General features: G+C 51.7%; 1 protein-coding gene and 1 long non-coding RNA gene across 4 annotated transcripts; one reads left to right on the forward strand and one right to left on the reverse strand.

Moving 5' to 3' along the window:
* Positions 1 to 831: 831 nt before the first annotated feature.
* LOC106003531 lies at positions 832 to 7,209 on the reverse strand. The gene is made up of 3 exons (XR_001176076.2): positions 6,952 to 7,209; positions 1,968 to 2,132; positions 832 to 985 (listed from the first exon to the last, which is right to left on the reverse strand). It is a non-coding gene; the product is annotated as an uncharacterized LOC106003531 (long non-coding RNA).
* DENND2D (DENN domain containing 2D) lies at positions 3,588 to 23,382 on the forward strand. Of its 3 annotated transcripts, none has more exons than XM_004769767.3 (12): positions 3,588 to 3,792; positions 8,376 to 8,551; positions 9,445 to 9,557; positions 10,261 to 10,330; positions 11,050 to 11,127; positions 12,177 to 12,317; positions 13,405 to 13,553; positions 17,955 to 18,132; positions 21,362 to 21,403; positions 21,812 to 21,896; positions 22,215 to 22,454; positions 22,862 to 23,382. In XM_004769767.3, the coding sequence occupies exons 1-12, from the start codon at positions 3,735 to 3,737 to the stop codon at positions 22,936 to 22,938; spliced, it is 1,407 nt and encodes a 468-aa protein (XP_004769824.1). In that variant the 5' UTR covers positions 3,588 to 3,734; the 3' UTR covers positions 22,939 to 23,382. The 3 variants fall into 3 exon arrangements, 2 of the variants coding, with proteins under 2 accessions (XP_004769824.1, XP_004769823.1); XR_006607290.1 differs by lacking the exon at positions 3,588 to 3,792 and adding an exon at positions 7,421 to 7,793 and having other exon boundaries at positions 22,259 to 22,454; XM_004769766.3 differs by lacking the exon at positions 3,588 to 3,792 and adding an exon at positions 7,421 to 7,793.
* Positions 23,383 to 24,394: the final 1,012 nt, after the last annotated feature.

Genomic DNA, 24,394 nt, shown 5'->3' on the forward strand with positions numbered 1-24,394 from the left:
CAGGTCATCTGGCCTCTGGAGCATGGGGAGGGGTGGGTGGAGCTGAGGGCAGGCAGAGAAGTATCCAGGAGAGGACCCTGGTGTGGACCCCAAGAGCAGTGATACTTGGCTTCTAAGTTCCCACTTTGGCAATATACTTATCACATCACTAAGCCTTCAGCAAAGTCTTAACAAAACTTCTTTCCTGATCTTAACAGTCACTGTATGGAACTGGAGGTAGGATCAATCTCAATCCCCAGGTTGGGCAAAATGGCACAGGGAGAACAGAGGAAAATGGACATAACTGTGGAAAGAGAGGGCAGTAGTTTGGATCCCTATGACGATGACAAGCAGCTACCAGAATTGGTCTGTAGAACATGTAAATACTTCTTAAGGGTTTCTCAGGACTCCCTGGAAACAGGAGCCTGGTAAAAGATAGTAAGTACTTCTGCCATGAAAGGAGACAGAGTGTAGGCAATGGTGATTTGGGGCATGAGGTTTGGACATTTGGATTACAACGTGTTCTTTCTAGTGCTCGCAACCCCCACGGCAAGGTGATTTTATTATCTCAGAGGAGAGTGAGGCTCAGGGAAATGCCAGCCTCAGGCTTTGGGGCAAGTAAGCGACAGGTAGGGCTGAGTCCAATGTCAGTCCATTCTGCCATGCTACCTCCCTGAATAAAACTCCCTTGGGAACTTCCTTTTAAGACTTCCAAGAAAGGCTCAAGTCATTTTCTTTTTTTTGTTGTTTTAAGATTTTATTTACTTATTTGACAGACAGACATCACAAGTAGGCAGAGTGGCAGGCAGGGAGAGAGGGGGAGGCAGGCTCCCTGCTGAGCAGAGAGCTGAATGCGGGGCTCGATCCCAGGACCCTGGGATCATGACCTGAGCGAAGGCAGAGGCTTTAAACCCACTGAGCCACCCAGGTGACCCATGTCATTTTCTTTCTGCTCCACGACCAGACTCTGGGAGAGTAACCTGTGGAATAATGTGGGAAATGGCAGCTACAGGAAGAAAAGAAGAGAAAAACTTTTAGCAGAAACTGAGGTGTCTTGTTCTATCCTCTAACTTCTCACTTTCTCATCTACAAAGCAGTCAGCATCCTACCCATTCTCATATCCTGCTTTCCCCTTCACATAAAGTTCTCTTTTCCCTTTTGAAGCCAATCTTGTACCGAGGCCGTCTCCCCTCCTCTTAGACTTTGATCCACCTGCCATTCTCTTTACTTTACTTCCCTGTTTGTTCCCATCCCTAGGCTTATATAAACACCTTCTTATCTTTTCCATTTTAACCCAACATTTCAATTAACTTTCCTAGTGTTGTCTGTACTTCCTCATTCTCACCTGGCTTATCCCTTCATTTATGTCACCCTAGGTCCTCATGAGTATTTTAAGAATCCTTTAAAATTATACTCATATAGGGGCACCTGGGTGGCTCGGTCTGTTGAGTAGCCAACTCTTGGTTTCGGCTCAGGTCATGATCTTGAGGTCGTGGGATCCCACCCCATATTGAGTTCTTCGCTCAGTACAGTCTGGTTCAGATCCTTTCTCCCTCTCCCTCCAGCTCAGACACACACACACACACACACACACACACACACACACACTCTCTCTCAAATAAATAAATAAAATCTTTTAAAAAATGAATAAGATTAAATTAAACTCATATGCGTATAGAAAAACACATAAACATGTACAATGCAAAGAATGATCACATAGTGAACACATCTGTGTATCTGCCACTAGGTAAAGCCTTAGGACATTCCCAGCACCCCAGAAGCCCTATGTTGTTCTTCCAATCATTCCTTCCTCCTTCCTTCATAAATCTACCATCATCCTGGTTTCTCATACCATTAATTTGTTTTGCTTGTTTTTAACTTCATGTAGATGGAACCTTACATTATGTGCTGTTCTGTGTCTGGTCCTCTGGCTCAACATCACGTGTGTGTGATGTAACCATGTTGCAGGCAGCAGGGGTTTTACTTACATTTTCATTGCTGTATAGTACTCCATTGTAAGATTATTCCGCAGTCCATACATTTCACTGTTTAGGGACATTCGAGATTATTTCCAGTTTGAGGCTATTTCAGATCAGATTTCCATGAACATCCATGCATGCCTTTTTAGTGTGAACGTGCCCGTATTTCTTCCTCTGTTTTTAAAGGAAGGAAGTAGTTTGGTTAGCACCACCATAAAATAGGTTGGGAAAATTAAGGCACAATAATATTCAACCAACTGGACAAGTTGATCATGAACAATCACAATACTTACACAGAGAAGCACAGGATACCAGGGAAGCCAAGAGAAGATACTTAGGGAAGAGATGTGTCCTTGCACGAGGGTGTAACACACAGAGAATAGAGAACAGAAACTGACCATGTAATTAAGTACAAAATTGCATAGGCCCAGAGTACAGACAACTTTTAGAACCTCCTGGCAAAGACTAGACAGTTTAATACCAGGGCTGGATTCTCCACTCCTGCTCACCCACCCTGTCTATGACAGAAGAGGTACCTGGAGGCCACTCATGGGAGAGGGAAAGGAGCTGTAAGTCCGAGGGTCATTTCTATAGATCCCAGACATATTTCTGGCTGTGTCTTCTGCCCTTTGCCTCCCACCCTAAAACTGAGACTAAAACCTCTGTGAATGGAGACACCTCGGATGGACTTTGCATGCATCCCACCCTTCCTACCCTACAGAGGCCCACCTGGGAGGGAGAAGAGAGCCGGCAGATGGCCCACTAGCCAGTGGGGTTTATCAGATGCAAATTTTTATGTCTGACCACGGAAGCCTGAAGTCTCTGTGTGTTTGGAAGCCAATGAATATAAGGGTTGAGGAGGAACTGAAAGGCTGTATGGGATTTGGGATTAGACCCCGAGTGCAGACAGCTGCCACTGACATCATCATTATCATCCATCATCATCATGGTCACCACCACCACCATCATCATCCCTTACATTCCTATCACAGAAGAGTCTACAAAGAACTTTCTGTTCCTCAGCTTTCACATCTCTGTGGGGGCCGCAGGGCAGGAATTACCCCCACTTTGCTGATTTGCCAGAGAACGCTCCGGAGGGAAGGCAGGGTCAGAACTCGCGAAGCGCCTCTCCAGTCCCTCCTTGGGAGCCCAAAGGGCAGCAGTTGGCTCGATGGCTCGCTGCTTCTTACGGAAGTGAAACAGGGAAAAGAGGGAAGGACACGTGCCCTGCGGTGCAAGGACTCAGAACGCAAAAGTGCTGGAACTGGCCAGAGGCTAAAGCGGCTGCAGGGTGGGGAGAGATGAAAGGTGGAAGCCTGTGCTGACTCCGAGAATTCTGTGCGCTCTGAGGTAAGTCCGGAGCCACCTGGAAGAGGCACGGGTGCCCAGAGGGGTGCCCAGTGGGCACTGCCAGCCCGTCCGCGGAGGTAGGGCGCGACCGCGTCGCACCCGCGCGTTTGGGGACTGCGGACTCCGGCAAGTCGAACTTCCCGGGGTGCCCCACGGAGGGTGGGAGCGCGGTGGCGCCGCCTCCTCGCGGACGCGCGTCGAGCGCCCTCTGTCACCCACGCCACCCCGCCGGGGGCCCGAAGGCAGAGCCGGCCCGCCCAGGTGCGCCGGGGGTTGGCCCGCAGTCCGGAAGGTGCGCCGCCTCGTCCCGGGCCTGTGCCCTCGGCCTCCCCCCGCGTGAAAGCGAAAGTGCCGGGCCCGCGAAGGGCGAGCTTTGGGGGCGGGGCCGGCGCGGACCCGGGACCGGCGCCGGGCACTCGCCGGGCCATGGACGGGCTCGGCCGCCGCCTCCGAGCCAGCCTGAGACTGAAGCGCGGCCGCGGGGGTTAGTGCTGGGCTGGGGCGCGGGGGCGGCACCGACGTCGGAGGCCCGGCCACTAGGCTGGCGGGGCTGGGGGCGGGGGGAGCTGGGCGCGGGGGGGCGGCTCCGCCGGCAGTCCGAGGGCCACTAGGAGCGCAGCCTTGGCGCCAGGTGAGCGGGAGGGGGGACACAGGTGCAAGGGACGGGGCCAGGTGGCCGCGAGGTCGGAGGTCTGAAGAGCGGCCGGGCCCGTGGGGGCGAGGGGGAGGTGGCGGGCCAAAGGAAGCCTTTGTGGGGCCCCGGGGCCACGTGTCCTTCCAGCCAGGAAGCTTGTGGTGCAACCGCAGTGTGCTCGAGGCGCCCTCCGGGAGCCCCCGCCTCAGTCCCGCCCCGCCCCGCCGCTGGGCTCGACAGGAACTCGGCTCCCCGACGTGAACACCCCCACCTGCGGGTGGCGGCGGGGCCGGGGAGAGCGTGGCCCCCAGCAGACTGGGGACAGACCTGCTTTGCTGCTGCCTTAGAGTGTGTTACCCAGACAGGGCGCACCTCCTGTGGCTCCTGACACCCGCCACCACCCCCCTTCTGCCCCCCCCCCAGGTGAGGGGAAAATAATTACAGGGTTGTGGGGTTTCAATCAGAAGTCACTGTTCGATCCCTTTCTTCTTAGCAGGGGCACTGGCTTTGCAAGAACGCCATTAGTTGTTCATTCATGTTTTTAATTCATTCAACAAACATTTATTTCGATTTGCTAGTAGCCCGTCTTGTGGCTGGGCAGCAGGAACCCTTAGATACTTGCCCAGAGGTCCCACCGACTGAGGAGAAAGTAGCCAAGTAGAGAGTAAATTGGGGCCATTCCAAGCTGTCTAACATTGGCAGTCAAAAAGTTGAGTGAGAACCCTTCCTACTCCAGGCCTGGGAAACAGGGAGATCTGGGAATGAGATCAGTGCCCCTTCTATCATCACTCCTGCACCCCCCCCCGCCCCACCCCCACAGACCTTGCTGTTCACCCTAAACACAGGCTTCCAATATCTGGTCCCTTTCAAGGCAAAGAGGTCAGAGACCAGAGTGGGGACCCACTCTGGCACCCCTAGTTTCCTCTTTTCTATGGAGACTTACTGGTCTGCTCTTACTGGGCACCCTTAACTCTCAAGAAATCCATGTGAATGGAAGAGTTCTGCTTTTTGCAGCCACGAAGAGACATTCCAGTTGTTTCCACACACCTCAGCCCCCAAACTGGGCTGATGATTGCAGCTGAAGCAGCGACCTGGGCATGGGAGTAGCTGTGAGATGAGCAGCCTGTATTACCTGTTCTGAGGTCAGCCACCTGTCAGGCCAGGAGAGTATGCCCTTTTCATCTTCCATACCATCCTCCACCTTTCTAAGGAGTTCCCCGTCTTCTTTTGCCCTTTTGTCCTCAGGGCAATTGTGTGATAAGAGGTGGTGTGTGTGTGTGTGTGTGTGTGTGTGTGTGTACATGCATGTGTAAGTCATCCTGGTGGGAAGACGTGGCAGTGGGGGTGGTCCTGAGTTGGGAGCTGCTGAGCTAGAAAAGGAAAAGCCAGCTTTCCAAATAAAAGTTCCAGAAAGTTCCCTCACCTATATTCTAGCTGGTTCTGTAACTTTACTCGGGTGCCTGTGGGAGGAGTTTCCTGGTGCAGGAACAAGTGTAACCAGACTCCTGACTTCCCTGGAAAGGGTGGCTCCCTCCTCAACTGAAAAACTCAGGACAGTAATTTCATTCCAGGGCTCTGGGGATTAAATGAGATGGCCTATATTAATAGGGTAGAGTGTTTTCTTTTCTGCTTTTCTCTTGTGTTGATAAACCTCTTTGAAAGGAAGAAGAAAGCAATCCTTTTCTGGATTTCTTGGGTTGCAGCCCAAAAGTTTAATAACTTCTTTTGTTTGATTTTACGTGTTTTGCTGTTCTCCAGGCTCTCCTGATAATGCAGGAGGAAATGGGCTGAAAATGCAACCCCTAAACCCAGGGTTTAGGGAAAGGAATAATTTCCTGAGGTTCTGGAACGATCAGTGAAAAGATTTGGGTTCTCAAAGACTTTTGCAAACAGGAGGCACCCCACATTGGTGGGATGTTTGGTGTGTACTGCATCCAGAAGGTGGGAACATAGACATGGACCTCTCCTAATTCCTACTCCAAACAGACTCTGTTAATAGTCCCTAAATAGCCCCTGAATTATTCTGTGCCTGAGTTTCCCCATCTGTATCAGGACAATACTTGTTCCTCAGACAGGTGGTGAGGATTGTGAACAAGTCTGCACGTTTTGAGTAAGACGTAGCGACAATTCTGAGTGTTCTGGGTCATTGTCCTCACCATTACAGCTTTTGTGACATCCTTATTTACGGTAATTGGGCTTCTCCCCAGGAGTCATGTCTGGATCCCCAAGTATTGGCTCTTACTAGTCCCACAAAAGCCTGGTCTGGAGCTCTTAAGAACGAGACAGCCATCTCCCCATATTCCAGCAACCCACTTTCTGCTGGAAGTCTGCTAATTCTTTGCTGAAGCACAGACAGGGCCACCAAACCCTTTTGCCTCCTGGCTCTTAGCCCACAGATTTGCTCATTCGGAAGTTTATGTGAGACTCCCAGGTGACTTAGTGCTATTTTTCTTTTTTCCCCAGCCTCCAGACACAGCGTTGAGATACCACTAGAGCTCAAGGGGCCAGTTGCTCTGCTCTTAGCTGACCTGACCCAACAGGGAGAAAAGACTGAGCAGGACTGGGGGTGGGGCCAGGATCACCTCGTAGCTTTCCACTGTCAAGGAGTTAGCCTCAGGCTGCTGATGCAACCAGTCCCCTACTGTGGGCCACGGGGGTGGGGATGGGGGGAATGTCCTGACTCAGTGCTTCCTATCTGGGAGGAGGCATTCTTTGCTGGAGCCCTGGAGTGGGTCCCGTGAGAGAAGTCAGTCTTCGGATATATTGCAGGGGGATGCCTGGGCAACTCAGAGGGTTAAGCATCTGCCTTCAGCTCAGGACATGATCCCAGGGTACTGAGATGGAGTCCTTCAGCGGGGAGCCTGCTTCTCCTTCTCCCTCTCCCATTCCCCCTGATTGTGCTCTCTGTCAAATAAATAAAATCTTAAAAAGAAAAAAAAAAGAAAAAGGATAATCATAGGTGGTAAGAGATGCACCATTGTAGATCATCCTGACATACCAGGAACTCACCAGCTTAGAGATGGATTTGCTCTCTTTTTTACGTCCAGGAGAGGAAGGTTTTAAGGTTTGGATCGATTTCCACAACTCTTTTGCTAGAAAAAATTTTCCATGGAAGAAATTAATGAGCCAAGTCTATTTATCTTAATCAGGAGAGGCAGTGGCATGCTGGCTGTGGGAAAGGTTTGGTATCGTGCGCTTGCTTGCAGTCCTGAAGTTCTGGAAGCTTCCATGTGCAGCAGGGGGGCCTCGCAGGGTTTTTTGGCCATAGTGAATCAAGTTGAGATGTGAAAGGTCAGGAATCAAAGTTACAGGAATACAAAAATCCCTGTCCTGGGGCTGGAGAGGTTCCGGTGCCCAGTCTGCTGCTGCTGCGCATTCCTCACTGTCCCGAGGTTGTCCATAAACCCACGGCACAGTCCGCAGCACAGGATTCAAAGCCCTTAGCCCAGAAACAGCTGGGCCTTAGAGGTGTTTGCTCATGACCTTTTTTCTTGCCACACCCCGGGGCTCTTGGGAGGAGCTGAGGTCAGAGCAGCAGTGCCAGGATGCTGCCTCTGTCAACGCGGGCGTTCAGCTGCCTTCCTGGGTCCCGTCACATCCTTCTTGCTCAATCATTGGGTGCTCAGCATGGAAGCCGCTCTCCTCTCTCTGGAAGGCAGCGCCTGGCGTGGCTTCATGGAGTTGTGGCTGGAGACGGAAGCGGCAGCCACTCCTTAGACTTTCTGTAGCCAGCCTGTGTCCTGAGGAAGGGGAGACGCTCCATGCCCCCTGCAGGCTGGAGGCGATGGAAGGACAAGTGATAGGCGGGATGCTCAGGCTCTTCCACAGCCGGCTGCCTCGACTCCGAGCAGGTCTGGACTGGACTGCCCACTTCCTGTTTTCTAGGGTGACCCTCTCCCACGGGGCTGTTTCCTCCTTGAAATGCTTCTTCCTTCTCTTCCACATAAAGTCTCTATAGCCTGACCTCCACTTGGTCCCCCATGTGCGTAGGCCAGGATGCTTCCCCTATTAGATTGCAGAGCCGGTCATGCCAGCCATAGGGGCCAGTGTGGCCACAGACACATGGCCCTAGGACCTGCTCTGATTCAGTTCCATCTCTACCCAGTCTTTCCTGCTTCGGGTCTTGCCCTGGGCGCCTTTGAATGGGCCCAGTCTCTGCCTCCACAGTGGCTCCCCAGTACATTTCCTTGGCTTCCAAATCAGCGGTTTCTGTTCTCCTCTTGGCTCCCTGTGCTTTCAGAAATCTCCCAGGGCAGGCATGAAAACCATCCGGGTGGCTCTCCCCGTGCTCCGGGCACTAAGTCATTGGGCAGGCTCCGGGCATCTCGGCGTCGGCATGGTGGCCTTGAGGGGCGAGGCTCTCTGGAACCACACAGATCCCTTGGGGCACGGGCCACTGAAATACCAAGTGGGCCTTGGTGTCTTGCTTTCAGGATCTCTTCAGGATAATCCAAGGGACCCTGTAAAGGAGCCAGAAAGGCCCCAGGAGCACTGTCTGCCCGCCTTCGCTGGAGGGCAACACTTCTTTGAATACCTCCTCGTGGTTTCCCTCAAAAAAAAGAGTTCCGGGCCTGACTATGAGCCCACCATCACCTACCAGTTTCCCAAGGTAAGGATGGAAGGAGGAGGCAGGGTGAGGCAGGATTTGGGTGTTTGGGAGGCGGTGGGGGGAGGGATGCCCTCTTCCCCACTCCACCCTGCCAGGGCTTGAGTCTGGAGCCGCCCTATGCTCGGTGCTCCCGTTTCCTTCAGGCCCTGCCCCGTTTCCTGTTATCACCCACAGAATCTAGGTCTGGCTTCTTTGTGAGGAACTGACCTGGGCTCCCTGGCAGAGAAACGAGGCTGGTTCTTCTGCCCCTTTTGGGGGGCCTCCTCATTCTTCTAAATTCTGTCCTCAGCCACCTTTCTCTGTAGAGAGGCCTGCCTTCCCCCAGACCTCCTGGCCAGCATCCCCTCTCTGGGGTGGGTGGGAAGGAGAGGGTGGGGCCAGCTCTCCGCTGGTGGGCAGGCTCGGTCTGCGGCTGCAGCCCAAACACCAGGCTCCTTCTAGTCTGCTCTGGGGGTAGGGTCAAGGGTGGGGATGGGGCGTCCTTCTTGTGCACCCTGACGGTTCGACAGCTGAACGAGTCACTACTCTGCTCTGCTGTGGTCGCTCTTCCACGTGGCCCTCCCAGGAGGCCAGGCAGCCTCTGGGCCTTTCTGTGTTCAGTGAAGCCCTGGCTCCCTTCCTGCCTATGTGGGTCCTTAGGGTCCTGATATCTAACTTGGGCTCATGTAGATTTGGCCTAGGAGGGGCTGTTTCAGCCTTGGGGTGCATCCAGTGCCAGAATGTAGTTTCTGTGGGGAGGGCTGGTTAGAGGCACACTCTGAGCCACCATGCCAGCAGGAAGGCTTATCGTCAAACTGCCCTAGATCCACAAAAGAAGCCTGCCAGCCATGAGGCCCTCTCTGCTGGCCGGCCATGACCTCCACAATTCCCTGGTCTCTTGCTCTTCCTTCTAGAGGGAGAACCTGCTTCGGGGACAACAGGAAGAGGAGGAGCGGCTGCTCGGGGCCATCCCCTTGTTCTGCTTCCCAGATGGCAATGAGTGGGCCTCACTCACAGAGTATCCCAGGTAACTGCTCAGGCCTTGGACCGAGGAATCTGGGACAGGGGGAGAAGAGAGAAGTGCGAGCTCCCTGGGCCCTGTGGCTCCCTCCCTCGCTGTATACGCCAGTTTCTCACCAGCTTCCCTCCTGAAGGGGAGGGACTGGAGTCGACTCACTTATAAACATCTTGCCTGGAGTCCCCCAGGGCCAACGATCTGGGCCAACCACGTTGACCCATCTGTCACCTGTGTCCAGAGAAGGGCAAGAATGTCTCACCTGTCCTGGGAATGACGGTTGCCACGGTTCACTGCTTCTGGCCAAAGCTGGACTTTATGCAAGGCCTTTGGCTTCTGAGAAGGCAGTGTGGCAAAGTCCCCCTCAGCATCAGCCCTGGGATTTGGCTGCCTGAGTTTGGAGTTTGCCTCAAAACATTTGAGTCGAATGACTTTGGATAAGAACGACCTTCTCAGCCTCGACGCCTTTGTCCTTAAAGTGGGGATAACAACTGAATCCACCTCAACGAATTGTTTTGGGAATGAAATGAGGGGGCATGTTTAGAGCTAGCTACCGATATGCACTTAATAAATTATTGATGTGATTATTACTCTCATGATTCATCAGCAGCTTCCGCTGCCCTCCTGACCCCCCTCAGCATCTGTCTGAGGCCAACCACCTTCCTCTCTTAGGATCTGGTGAGTAAATGCAAACCATGTGTCTTCTCTTCCTCAGGGAGACCTTCTCCTTCGTCCTGACCAACGTGGATGGGAGCAGGAAGATCGGCTACTGCAGGCGCCTCTTGGTCTGTGCCACTCAGAACTGCCCCCTCCTCTCTGCAGCCCACTGCGCTCCACAGCTGGGCTTGCTCGAGCTTCAGCTGCAAAAGCCTCGGCTCCCTGGCAATGGCGGTTGCCTGGAGAGTCCCATCCAGCCCCTGCTGTCACGTTAGCGCCCTCTATACCCCTGCAGTACGGGGACGCAGGGCCCTCCTTGCCAACCCACGGGACCTTTGCTGGCCCGTCTGTGGTCTCCGCTGTCCCCAGGCTTCCAATAGCTCATCCTGTGGGAGGTTTCCACCAGATCCTCTCTCTAGCCTCCGTACCCAGGCCTAGCTGCCTTGGCCCCTGGAGCCTCCTGGAGCAGAGACCAGAATTCAATGATACTTGGGTCTCCAGAGGCTTCTCCATGTCCCTTGTACAGTATTGTTGCCTCTAGCCTGTCCCTCATCTCCACAGCATGCTTGCTCCCTCTCTCTGCAGACCCCAAATGGTGCTGGCACTGATGGCAGCAGTGTTTGGCTCCTTCCAAGCCATTAGCTTTTGACTTTGGGGGCTGCTCTGGCCTTCCTGCTGCCCACGCCTTGTACAGAACCTCTGCCCGGCCACGTCTTTCTCCCTCTGACCCCACTTCCCCCTCTGAGTCCCCCAGCCCCCACCTCTGGGCTTGCGCCCCATCAGCCCCAGTAGGGAGAAGCCCTGGGGAAGGCGGTGGCCCTGAGGGAGCCTCTCTGTCCCTCCCCAGCCCACCGGCCGTGGCCCTCGCCTCCCCAAGGTGTACTGCATCATCAGCTGCATTGGCTGCTTCGGCCTGTTCTCCAAGGTACAGGTGCAGCGGGATTCCCCGGGGCCTGCAGGGCCTGTTCGGCTCCTGGGTCTGCCTGGCTGCCTGACCTGTCTGTGCTCCCTGGGCCCCAAGCGGAGCTTTGCCCTCAGCACGGGCGGGCAAACCAAGGCAGAGAGGAGCTTGGGCTCGACTTGATTTCGGAGAAAAGTGGGCACTGAACCCAGGGGACTGTCTCCCCTGCCCTGCAGAGAGCCCAGGCCCCGCCTCGGGTCAGAGAAGAAAGCAGGGGAGCAGGACAGCAGGGAGGGCCCTAGGTTAGGAGGCAGGAGTTTCCCATTCCTCATCTGGCAAAGGTGTGTGACGTCCCTCACTTCCCTGACTCGTGGTCGGGCGTGAGACTCGAATGAAGTGACAGGAGAAACGCGGAACACTGAGCAAATATGAAGACAGTTACTATACGGAGTCATAACATGCTTTTCGGAGACTCGCTCTGACTCCTCCAAGGGCAGAGGTCTCTAGGGCTTCTCCTGCCAGAGTAACTGGAGTGCCTGGACACCTGAGGAGGTCCTGAGAAGGGACAGGGAGTGTCTTGGTGGCCACAAAAGAACTTCAGTGTGCTTTATCTCCAGCAGGCCCTTGGGAGGATGAGTGTGGGACACGGTCGGCCTTTGCTTGCTGGAGTGCTCCTCCATACAGGATTCTGAGGGATGGAGTCTGCCCAGGTTTCCAGGCTCCCACTGCATCCAGCTTGACTGGACATGGTGCTGTCATGGATGATGGCTTACCCTGGGAGGACTCCGGCGGGGGGTGGGGGGGAGGCAGTTTACATGAGGCGCTAGGAGGAATGGGGACTGGTGAAGAGGATAAGAGGAAGAAGGCGGCAGGTCTCTTGCAGCAGGTCAACAGCAGCCTGGGTTCTGCCAGGGAGGAGAGGGGAGCAGTTGGCGGAGGGGTCTGGAAGGTCCTCAAGGATTGGCTGGACCAGGGCAGGGGTGGGGTTGGTGGGGTAGTGGAGGGGGGAAGGCCTCTGCCACCTCCCAGTGGCTGCCTTTGAGCCTTGCCTCCCAAGGTCCCCTGCCTTGCAGATCCTGGATGAGGTGGAGAAGAGGGACCAGATCTCCATGGCGGTGATTTACCCCTTCATGCAGGGCCTCCGAGAGGCGGCCTTCCCTGCTCCTGGGAAGACTGTCACTCTGAAGAGCTTCATCCCCGACTCGGGCACGGAGGTGGGTTACTGAGGGTGTGAGCCCCTCTGTGGCTGGAGAGGGCAGCCTCTGGGGGGTGCCACTCTTTTAGTCCTGCCGTCCAGCCGGTTAGCACAGACAGACTGAGCCAGGCGGGGACAGGGGCCCGACGGGACTTGTTGACAGAGCTGAAAATCAAACCCATGGTTTCTGATCCTCCCAAGCACCTCCTTACTGTTCAAGTCACCGAGACTTGTATTTATAGCGACACACGTAAGCTGAGTTTCCTGGCACTAGAATGGATGCTGCCTGCAGCCCCCAAATTGCCACTTGTCCCCAATCCCCATCATCTTCCCGTGGGTGTCCAGTGTCTCTATCTGATGGCCTCCATCTGTCTTCTTGTCATCCATCCCCACCCCTGCGTCCCTACCCATGCCTCATGGCGATGCTACCGTTGCAGGCACTAAGCCCACTGAGGCCGCAAGTAGGACATTGGTGTAAGCATCCCAGGCCTGACCCTGGGGACTGTGGAAGATCGGTGTGTCCCTCTGAACTTTGGCTCCCCCACATAAAAATAAGGGGCGAGGCTTTTCCCTTTCTCCAAAAATAAGCATAACCCACGTACTGCTTGCCATGCTCCAAGCGGTACTATTTTCTGGATGGAAAGTGGTGAGTACAATGAATGAGATTCCTGACCTCCTGGAGCTGAAAGTCTAGTGGGGGAGACGGATGTTAAATGTTCAACACACAAATGAAGTACAGAATTTATAAAGGTGTGACAGTGGTGAAAGGGAAGAAGCGGGATGCTGCCTGGGTACATGATGGGAAACACGCATCGAATTAGGGGGGCCTCTGAGACGGAGGGGGAGACCAGAAGAGTGACCCGGGGGGCCCAAGCTGGGAAGGCCCTCAAGCAGAAAGTGTGTGCAATGGAGGGGGGCTCACAGCCAGCCTGTGGGCCAGGCTGGGGATGGGTCAGCATAGCCCTGAGCTTGAGGGAAAGGAGGGGAGGGGCAGGATCCGATGTAGGCAGGTGGGGAGAAAGGAGCGGAGGCTGGTGGAGGCCCAGAACTCAAGACCTTGCGATTGTTCAGCGTGGTGATGCCTCCTCTCTCCAATTCCCCTGCAGTTTATCTCTCTGACTCGGCCCCTGGACTCCCACCTAGAACACGTGGATTTTCGTTCTTTGCTGACGTGTCTCAGTGTTGAGCAGATCCTTCAGATCTTTGCATCTGCGGTGTTGGAGAGAAGAATCATCTTTCTGGCAGAAGGTCTCAGGTGGGTCCAGCTGCCGAGCAGCTCTCCTGGGCTGCCTGGCATTCCTGGGTTCAGGGGACAGGCCGAGGGCTCTCTGAGGGAATCAGGCTGTAGGACCTGTGGGTTCACCCTTCTGCCTCCAGGTCTGATTTTGTACTAAGCCTTGTAGAGAAACACCTGTTGCAATTCCCCTGCTTCTGCCTCCAAACTTGACTGCTTCCTGCGCCTGAAGAAAGTTCCAGATTTATCTCTGAGCAGGGCCCGGAGTATTCCTGGGACAGCTGAGCTGGAGACCAGTCAGAGCAGGTGCAGATGTGATGGCTTAGGGAGGGCACAGGACAGGGTGAGAAGGCTTATATGTATGGAGGTAAAGCCTGTCATCCTTAAGGGCAAACACATCTCATCCATCCATTATTCACTCATTCAACAAACATTTATTGTGTGTCAACTGTCTGCCAGATGTCAAACATCAGGGAGATGCAGACAAACTTGACCTGGTCTTTGACCTTAGGGTATGTAGTATTCTATAGTGGTTGAAAGCAGAGGTGTTGAAATCAGCAGAACAGGGTTCCAATCCGATATATTCTTCTACCTTAGCTATGTGCTTCCCCTTAGGTCAGTTTCTTCACTTCTTGAAGTCATGATCTCATCTGTAAAATCAAGATCACGATCGTACCTTCCTCATAAGGCTGTGTCGAGGGTTAAACGAAATAGGGCACACATCAGGTACCTACTACCAAACATACTAGTAAGAGCTAGCTGGGATTTTTTGGGGGGGGGGCTGTTCTTTATTTTTACTTATTTCATGTATTTTTATTTTTTAATTACTTTCTATTAAGTATAGTTGACATCCAGTGTTATATTAATTTCAGGTGTATAACATATTGATTCAACAATTCTATACATTGGGGCATCTGGGTGGCTCAGTAGGTTGGGCCTCTGGCTTCAGCTCAGATCATGATCTCAGGGTCCTGGGATCCAGCCCTGCATTGGGCTCTCTGCTCAGTGGGGAGCCTGCTTCTCCCCCTGCCCCTACCTGCCTCTCTGCCTACTTGTGATCCCTCTATCAAATAAATAAATAAATAAATAAAATCTTTTTAAAAAAGCATTTCTAGACATTATGCAATGCTTACCAAGATAAGTGTAGTCAGCACCTGTCACCATACAATATTATTATAATATTATTGACTGTATTTCCCATGCTATACTTTTCATCTCCATGACTTCTTTGTTTCATAACTAGAAGTCTGTACCTCTTAATGCCCATCATGTATTTTGCCTGCCCTTCTTCACACCTCCTTTCTGGAAACCACCAGTTTGTTCCCTGTAGGTATGAGTCGGTTTCTCCTTTTGTTTGTCTTGTTTTGTTTTTTAAATTCCACATAGAAGTGAAATCACATGGCATTTGTCTTTCTCTGTCTGACTTATTTCACTTGGCATGATATCCTGGAGGTCCACCCATGCTGGTATGAATGGCAAGATCTCATTATTTCATATAATGTATAATAGTCACTGTACGTACTTCTTTATCGATTCATCAGTCGGTCGCACTTAGGTTGTTTTCGTATTTTGGCTATTGTGAATAGTGCGGTCATGAACATGGGTGTACATATAGCTTTTCCAAGTAGTGTTTTTGTTTTCTTCAGGTAAGCACCCAGCAGAATTACTGGGTTGTATGGTATTTTAATTTGTAATTTTTTTGAGGAACCTCCATACTGTTTTCCACAGTGGCTGCACCAGTCTGCATTCCCACCAACAGTGCACGAGTGTTCCTTTCCTCCACATCCTCGCCAACACTTGTTATGTCTTGTCTTTTTGAGACTAGCCATTCTGACTGGAGTGAAGTGATATCTCATTGTAGTTTTGATTTGCATTTCCCTGACTATCTGTGGTGTGGGTCATCTTTTCGTGTTAGGCCATCCGCATGTCTTCTTTAGAAAAATGTCTGCTTAGGTCCTCTGCCCATTTCTTTTTTAGAATTTAGGACTACTACATGAACACTTTTTATTTTTATTTTTATTTTATTTAAATTTTTATTTTATTTTTCATTTCATTTTATTTTATTTTTCAGTGTTCCAAGATTCATTGTTTATGCATCACACCCAGTGCTCCATGCAATACGCGACCTCCTTAATACCCACCACCAGGCTCACCTAACCGCCCACCCCCTTCCTGCCACAAACCCTCAGTTTGTTTCTCAGAGTCCACAGCCTCTCCTGGTTCCTCTCCTCCTCCGATTTCCCCCAATTCACTTTTCCTTTCCTTCTCTTAATGTCCTCCATGTTATTCCTTATGCTCCACAAGTAAGTGAAACCATATGATAATTGACTCTCTCTGCTTGACTTATTTCACTCAGCATAATCTCTTCCAATCCTGTCCATGTTGATACAAAAGTTGGGTATTCATCTTTTCTGATGGAGGCGTAATATTCCATTGTATATATGGACCATATATTCTTTATCCAATTGTCTGTTGAAGTGCATCTTGGTTCTTTCCACAGTTTGGCAACTGTGTCCATTGCTGCTATGAACATTGGGGTGCATAAGGCCCTTCTTTTCACTACATCTGTATCTTTGGGGTAAATACCCAGTAGTGCAATTGCAGAGTCATAGGGTAGCTCTATTTTTAATTTCTTAAGGAATCTCCACACTGTACTCTGCCCATTTCTTAATCACCTGATGGTGATGATTCGTGGTGCTGAGTGGTAGGAGTTCATATATTGTGGATATGAACCCTTTATCAGATTAGATCATCTACACATGTTCTCCCATTCAGTAGGCTGCTCTTTCATTTTATTTATGGTTTTCTTTGCTGTGCAAAAGCTAGCTGCTATCCTTAATATTAAGTTCTCTGTTGACTATATCTCTGGGCATAGTCAAAGAAGGATACTGTCATGTCTTGGTCTCTGCCTCTTCGGGGCTTCAAATGTGAGAATCCTTGGGGAGACATGTGACAGAATGGTGGAGAAAAATAACATGGAAAGAGTGGGAGGCTGACCTTCTGTGGCTGTGTGGGAAGGAGAAAGCCAGTGAGATTGGGCTGACATCCCTGGTTCTGTCTTTTAGGGAAGAAGAAGAAAAGGATGTTAGGGACTCAAAAGTTAGGCCAGAGGGTCAGGTGGATATCATGGGTTTTAGAGGAAAGGAAGTCTGGGCAGGGAGTAAGGGCTGTGGGTTGAACCTTTTGCAAAATCAGTGATAACCAAAAAGGCACTAGTTGTGAGCCAAATCCTTAAGGGAAGTGGTGTAATCTTTTGCTCTGGAAACAGTGCTTCCACTTTCAACCCTGTAGAAAAATGAGAAGGTTCTGTTGTGGCTAGAGCTGGGGTTCCTGCCTTTCCCCTGAGATGAGTGTTCAAGAAGTGAAGGTGATTCCAGGTGCCAGCTAATCTGGATCCAGGCCCAGGCCGGCAGGATTTGTCTCTCGGGTGCTCACTTTCTCCAGGGAGATCCCGAGACTCCCCAGTTCCTTCCCACACTGCGTTTGTCAGGGCCCCGAAGCCCAGGCAGGGAGGGGACTTCCAGGCAGCCTCAGCCTTGGCTGGACCCTCAGAAACCCAATCTTTCTAACTCAGGAAGTACGAGCTCCATACCAAGAACTGAAACAGGTTTCAGCATCCGTGTTTTTATTGGCCTTGGTTTGAGGCTTGTTTGGAGGAACGAAGAGCCATCCATGAAGAGGCTGTGGAGAGGACAGAGAGCGGGGCTGGGTGTGTGTGCTGGAGGGCGGGGTGAGGAGTCCGCCTGAGCCATGACCGAGGCCGTAATCACACAGGGAATGCTTTACTGGAAGGGTGGAGGGCTCACCTCTCTGGGACTTTCCAGCGGGCAGTCGCCGGGCAAAGGTTCCTGGAATCTAGGAATTTCCCAGACTAGCTCAGGCACCGACCTGTTCACTTGAAATAACCTCGAGGGGCCAGAGGGAGCTGTGAGACTTACAGGCTGGGGGTGAGGGTGGAGAGCCTCCAGGAGGAAATGGGGCTTGGCCTCTCTGCTCTGCTCCACTGTTTACATGTTTGTCTCCTTAACTACACTGTGAGTTTGTCAAGCCGGGTCAGTGCCTTGGACTTCCTGGTATCCACATCCTTAGCGCCGGGGCGAGCCTATAGATGGGCTCACCCAGTGATCTGCCCGAGTGAAGGCATTTCCTCTTTCCTCCTCTTTGGGGCCACTAGTTTTGTGCTGCGGGGGTGAGAGAGAAGACTAATGGGGAAAAGAAAGATCAGAGAGAGAGAATCCCTGTCTTTGATGAGAGGAGCCTCAGCCTCTTCTGGCTTCTGTCCCTCCCCTCCCAGCTACTCAACAACCTGCACTGCTCCCAGACTCGCTTCTACGGTCTGTGGGGAAGGGGCTGTGGGCGCTGCACAGGGGTGGAGGCGCGGGCAGGCCTCCGTGACTCATGTTCTCTGTGCCCTGTCCCTAGCACCCTGTCTCAGTGCATCCATGCTGCTGCCGCACTACTCTACCCCTTCAGCTGGGCACACACCTACATCCCCGTTGTCCCTGAGAGACTCCTGGACACTGTCTGCTGCCCCACCCCCTTCATGGTCGGAGTCCAAATGCGCTTCCAGCAGCAGGTCATGGAGAGCCCCATGGAAGAGGTACGGTGTGGGAAGGAGGGGGCGTGACTCCAGGACCACTGGCGTTGGACCTGGGCTCTCTGTGGCTAAGGGCGGCGTCACTCGGAGCAAGTTGCTTCACCTCCTTAAGCCTGAGCTGCTTATCTGAGAAATGGGGACAGTGGTTTTCAAGTGCTAGCTAGGGATTAGAGGGGACATAACATACAGAAAGCTCATAGCCTGGAGCCTAACATAATTGATGCTCAGTAAGCGGCTGCTTCCTCCTGCTGAGCGGTTTCCTTTTGGGTGTAAGAGGCAGCTCATGCAAGGGTCATCCAGCTGTCCTAGGTCAGTTACCAAAGGGCAGGGTCTGGGCTGTCCCGTCTCTCATCTGAACAGACAGGCACAGCTGGTCTATACAACACACAGCCCATTAGAATTCATTCGCATTCCTTGCAAGTGAGCTAATGTAGCCCTCCTACAAACTATGAGTCTTGAAAAATGCAGATTTATGTAGCAAGAGTTACCTTTTTTTAATTTTAATTTTAATTTATTTTAGAAGGGGTGTGTGTGCACGCAAGTGGTGGTGGGGCAGGGGATGCACAGAGGGAGAGGGAGAGAATCTTAAGCAGAATGTGTAGTCCAATGTGGGGCTTGATCTCACAAACCTGAGCATGATCTGAACTGAAATCAAGTCAGATGCTTAACAGGCTGCGCCACCCACGTAACCCAGGTTATTTTTCTGACTACCTCAGTGTTCACTCAGCCAATGAGAATATAGGTCCATATCCCACTTGATTTTGTCATCTTATTTCTTTGCAATGCCCTGGACACACCAGAAGTGTCAGTTGTGAAAATGGGCATTGGTAGCATAAAACTATCTCCAGTGTTGGAAAGACAACTCAAAACGTGCACTCTAGTTTCAGTTGTCAGTAGCCACTTTCCGAAGATCAACTTACTATATACTCTCAAGCTAAGAGGATTCCTTAGGTCTATCTGCATCGTTACCCTGTGCAAAGGGCTGACCAAAGGAAGAGGTGGGATCTCGTCTTAAGCTACTGAAGAGGCAGGAACCAGCCCTGGTGGGAGGACTCCTTCTACTTCCATAAGAAATAAGGGAGGTCCAGAGAACTCAGTTGACATATTCTAGGCCCCACAGGCAATGAGGGAACCTAGCACCCCAGGGAGAACCAAAGCCCTTCTTATACAAAATATTGCTGGGAAGTAAAGAAGCAGGCTGTTTCCCTTCCTGCTTCCTTGGCCTTCCCAGCCCTCCTCAGAAGTGCTGAGTAGACGAGCCCTTTGAGGGAGTCTTTGCCATGTGACTAACTGGGTCAGAGTATCAGCCCCATGTTTGGCAATGACTTAGAATGTCCCAACCCTAGGAATTATGAAACTTGCTGACGATGCAGTTCTAGCTCCTCCCCTGACAGCCAGGCAGGAAGACACCCCAAGGCCAGCCAGACTGCAGCTCCTGCTATCCAAGAGCCTTGGCCCATTTTAGTCCTCAGCAGCCGCTCTGTGAAATGGGCAGGGGATGAGGAACGGGGGAGGGCCAGGGCCCACTGTGGCTGTGGGGGGATTCTCTGCCCACCAAAGCTCTGGAAGGGATTACTCGACAGACAGTAATAACGGCAAATACTAGAAAGATTTGGGGGAACTTCACAAAAAAATTCTTCATGCACATTCTTAGCTCCCTGAAATGAAGAGCCTTCCCTGATTAAAGAAAGGCATCCCAGCCTGTGTATTCAAAGTGGTCTCAGGCCTGAACTAGTTCAGCTTTTCTCCCCTGATGATGAATGATTACACTGCCTGCGCTCTCTTTTGGCACACTTTCCAGTTGCTCTTTTCCTTTATTTGGAAGAAGGGAGCATAGAAGGAGCATTCACCGTACTGACAAGACCAGAGTCTAAAGGAAAAGACAGGATCTGCAGGCATTTAAATGGCCAGCCCAGGCTTTGGGGGATCCTGGTAAACTGTGGAGCACAGACCTTCCTAAGGGAGGCAGCTGCCCTCCGTTCCATCTGAACGCGGTCCTTTAGAAACGTCGTCAACCAACCAGTGTTAGAGCCACTGACTTTTCAGAAGCACCTAAAGCAAACTTGATGTGAAATTTTCCAATTTAAATATTGGAAACCAACTCCAATTATTTAAAAGCACTCTGAGGTTTCGAGAAACAGATCAGCAGGTTGGAATCTAACCAGCAGGATGCCAATTTATAGTGTCAGGTCTAGACGGAGGGCCCCTCGGCAGTGATGAACTCAAAGGCCAGCCCTGTGCTCGCCTTTCGCACAGCCCACAGACACACAGTCTCCTCACTGCCTTTCCTTCCCTGTTCCTGTTGCCCTTGGCACATTTCCTTCTCTTCCTATTTCCTGCGGGAAGGCCCAAAGATCCCAGGGAGTTTTTAAAGTAGGATTCCCAGGCAAGTACATCAAGTTGTTGCAAGCATTAAAAAAAAAAAACAAAAATCATGGGGCACCTGGTGGCTCAGTGGGTTAAAGCCTCTGCCTTCAGCTCAGATCATGATCCCAGAGTCCTGGGATTGATGAGCCCCACATCGGGCTCTCTGCTCAGCAGGGAGCCTGCTCCCGCCAACCCCCCCCCCCCACCACTCTCTGTGCTTGCCTCTCTGCCTACTTGTGATCGCTGTCTGTCAAATAAATAAAAACAAAATCTTAAAAAAAAAAAAAAATCAAAAAGTGTTCGGTGCTGGCCGAAATCTGACCAAGACGGCAGGGAGCTGAAGGCGTGGGGAGGACAGGGATGCGGTATCTAGAACAGCTCCATCTACGCTCGGAAACCAGTTCTACTATTTGTAGGAACTTGGGCGACTTCTTTGCTTCATCTGCAAGATGGGGACAGTGGGAAGGATTGAACGAGAGAAAATCCTTCCTGTGGGAAGGATTGAACGAGAGAAAATGTGCAAAGCCTATCATGTGTGCCATATGCTAACCGTGCCATATATAGAAGCCATTCCTAGGATCAGTGTTTCATTAAGGGAGTGACTGGCTGTGGTTTCCCCAGTTGTATTCCCTCCTACCGTAGCACTCCTCCTCCCCGTTCCTACACCCTCCTACCTTTTCCCAGGAAGGCGACTGGGGGTTTCCAAGGACGGTGAGAAAGGAGGGTATCAGGCGGGAAGGGAGAATTGCTGGTCTTGTTGCCACCTGGGCTGACAGGTGCAGCCACAGGCAAAAATGCAGATGCTAAGTGCTCCTGGGGTCTCTGATGGGAAGAGAGAAAGCCATTCGTTCTGTGTTTATTTCAGGTCCTGTTGGTGAATCTTTGTGAAGGAACCTTCTTAATGTCGGTAAGTGTCTGGGCTCCGGCACCCTGCAGGCCCGCCCCCAACTCCATCGCTCCAGTCCCTCCCATGCTCCACTTACTCGCACAAACTTGAAGTGCTTTTCCTGGGTGAGAACCCGTGCTGACAAGACCTCTCTGGAGGAGTCCTTGGCAAAGACGGCTCTACTACCAGGCAATCGGTTTGGGTGCTTCTAGATCAGGGATGTAAATCGTGTGCCACAGGGATGCAGGGGAAACTTGCTGATGTTTACAGTCCGATGGAAAGCCAAGAAGCAGCTTCTGTTGCTTCTCTCCCACGTGGCCAACTTGGGGTGGAGTTGGGGTGTAAGTTCCATGCCCCCCTCAGGCTTGTACAAACACTGCACCTCCTCCCAGTCTGCTTGACTTCTGAGTCTGAGCTCTTCTCTCCTAGGTTGGGGATGAAAAAGAGATCCTTCCGCCTAAGCTTCAGGATGACATTTTGGACTCCCTTGGTCAGACGACCCATGAGCCATGGAGTAAGTCCTGGGTCCCCCCTATTTTGGGTTTCTCCACAGAACCTGAGGGCGGGATTCCCAACCATCCCAGCCAGAACAAAAATGGACTCACTCAGCAGTCCTGGACTGGTCCCAGGGGCCTAGATTCTAGGGCAAGTATGAGTGTGAGATTTTATTCTTCCCAAGCAATGGCAGAGAACCTGTACCCCGTCTCCCATTTTAATCAGTAATCATGAGCCCGAACCCAGCTGCCTCCCTGGGAGCTTTCTGCCTGCCTTGGAAGCCACCTGGAGGCAGGAGTGGGTGGTTCTTCTGAGACGGCCTCTGTGTGTCCTGCAGCTTCAGAACAGCTCAATGAGCATGTTTCGGGCCCGTTTGTGCAGTTCTTTGTCAAGACGGTGGGACACTATGCTTCCTACATCAAGCGGGAGGCAAATGGGCAAGGCCACTTCCAAGAACGGGCCTTCTATAAGGCTCTGAACTCCAAGACCATCCGCCGATTTGTGAAGAAGTTTGTGAAGACACAGCTCTTCTCCCTTTTCATCCAGGAAGCGGAGAAGAGCCAGACTCCTTCTGCAGGTATACGGTGACAGGTCCCTATCATTCAAAGCCCAGGGAGGGTCCAGGTCAGGTGTGGCCCTGGCTCTGGAGGCCTACAGAAGAGTCTTATCGGTGGGGTTGGACTGAAATAACCTAAAGCCTCAGAAAATGCCTCTGGGATGCCATTTTGTGGAAGTTGCTCTTTGTTTTAATCTGGAGCCAACTGCTATTAATTTGAAAAAAAAAAAAATCCTATTTGTAGCCCCAGTTTTGGGCCAAACTGAATACCCCGCTCTCCAGGGGCCCATGAGGACATGGGGATCCTGACAGGAATGCGGCAGGGGAGCACGGGGAGCAGGGAGGTTATTTCTGATTCTTACCCCTGAGTTTATCATCGTCCACGTGGCCAGGCGACATACCTCTAACACCTGTATCTGAACCTGCAGGCTACTTCCAACGGAAGATACTTGAATATGAGGAACAGAAGAAACACAAGAAATCAAGGGAAAAGACTGTGAAATAAGAGCTGTGGTCAACAGGAGGGACTGGACTCACAGGCCAGTTTTGGACTTTTGGCGCCTGCCAGCACGGTGGGACTGGCGAAGCACGCCACCTCCAGAATCCACAGCCTTCTTCTGAGTCCTGGTAACCAAGTCTTGCTTTGAGCTGGCATCTTGGGTTTGGGATCCCTGGAATCAGTTTCTCTGGACTCTGGAAGGCTCCAAGCTCTGTGCTCACAGGGCCGGGCTCCAAGGGGCATGGCCTGCATGGGAGATGCGGAGCAGCAGACGATAGTAGCACAGGGTTGGCGAGCCTCCGAAGTTGCTGTGACGGTCCTCTTCCAGGAACCACTATTACTAAATCCTCAACACGGAGAGCAGTTGTGGCCCAAAGGCTCAGTCTCTCCACATAAAAAAGAAGTCTGTGGGCATGTGAAGCTAAGAATAAAGATGAATATCTCCTTGTTGTTTATGTGTTATCTTTGGCTTTCCCTCTGGGGGCTGTGGAGAACCGGGAGTATGAGGCTGCAGATGTGAGAGTCAACTGGACTGGGAGTGGGGGACCTAGGCATAGTGACCCAGAACTCTGGAGCTGTGTGCGGAGTGGGAGAACTAGGGGGTCAGCAGCTGAGCTTCTAATAGGAAGGTGGTATAAAGAGCTGGTAGAAAGAGCTACAGCACTGGGACAGGGCAACAGTTCTTCGTTCCAGTCAGGTGTGCCTTCCAGAACCTGGGAGGAAAGCCTGCTGGCCAGGGAAGCATCTGTGGTCTAGGGCAACTTAAGGGTAAGACATTTCAGCTTCCAGAAGCCAGGGAAGAGCTCTACATTGCCTCCATAGATAGGTCTGTCTGCCCATCACTTCCGGTTTGGAGCCTTCAGTTGTAGACATCCAGCTTCCTACCTGGTTATTTTGAGAAGCCTGGTTCAACTCCTCAGCTGAAGGTAGGGGGATTGTTTCTCTGCCATTTTTCTCCTTCCAGAGAAGAGTATTATAAGCTTAAGAGTCCAAAGGAGTTTAGTGGTCACCTCAACCATCTTCCCTCCATACTTTTTTTTTTTTTTTTTAAAGATTCTATTTGAGAGAGCAAGCGAGCGTGGCAGGGTGTGGGACAAGCAGATTTGGCACTGAGCACAGAGCCTGATGTGGGGCTCAATCCCATGACTCTGAAGATCATGACATGAGCTGAAATTAAGAGTCACCATGGCTTAACTGACTGAGCCACCCACGTGCCCTTCCCTCTATACTTCTAATGACAGCTTCTGTTTCAATACCGTGAGGGATGGGAAACTTTTAGAAACCTCTTGTCTTTCAGAACTTTCATCTTTTTTTTTTTTTTTAATGTTTTAAAAAATTTTATTTATTTATTTATTTATTTGACAGATGGAAATCACAAGTGGGCAGAGAACCAGGCAGAGAGAGAGGAGGAAGCAGGCTCCCCGTTGAGTAGAGAGCCTGATGCGAGGCTCGATTTCAGGAC

The sequence above is a fragment of the Mustela putorius genome, unplaced genomic scaffold (assembly GCF_011764305.1).
Source record: "Mustela putorius furo isolate JIRA1106 unplaced genomic scaffold, ASM1176430v1.1 tig00000585_pilon_pilon_pilon, whole genome shotgun sequence".
Lineage (NCBI taxonomy): Eukaryota > Metazoa > Chordata > Mammalia > Carnivora > Mustelidae > Mustela > Mustela putorius.

Bases quoted from the DNA above. Each gene is read 5' to 3' on its own strand.
- DENND2D (XM_004769766.3), top strand. From the start codon at position 7,421: ATGACCTTTTTTCTTGCCACACCCCGGGGCTCTTGGGAGGAGCTGAGG. The intron at 8,552-9,444 runs GTAAGGATGGAA...TCTTCCTTCTAG, and splicing joins TCACCTACCAGTTTCCCAAG to AGGGAGAACCTGCTTCGGGG. The intron at 13,554-17,954 runs GTGGGTCCAGCT...CCCTGTCCCTAG, and splicing joins TTTCTGGCAGAAGGTCTCAG to CACCCTGTCTCAGTGCATCC.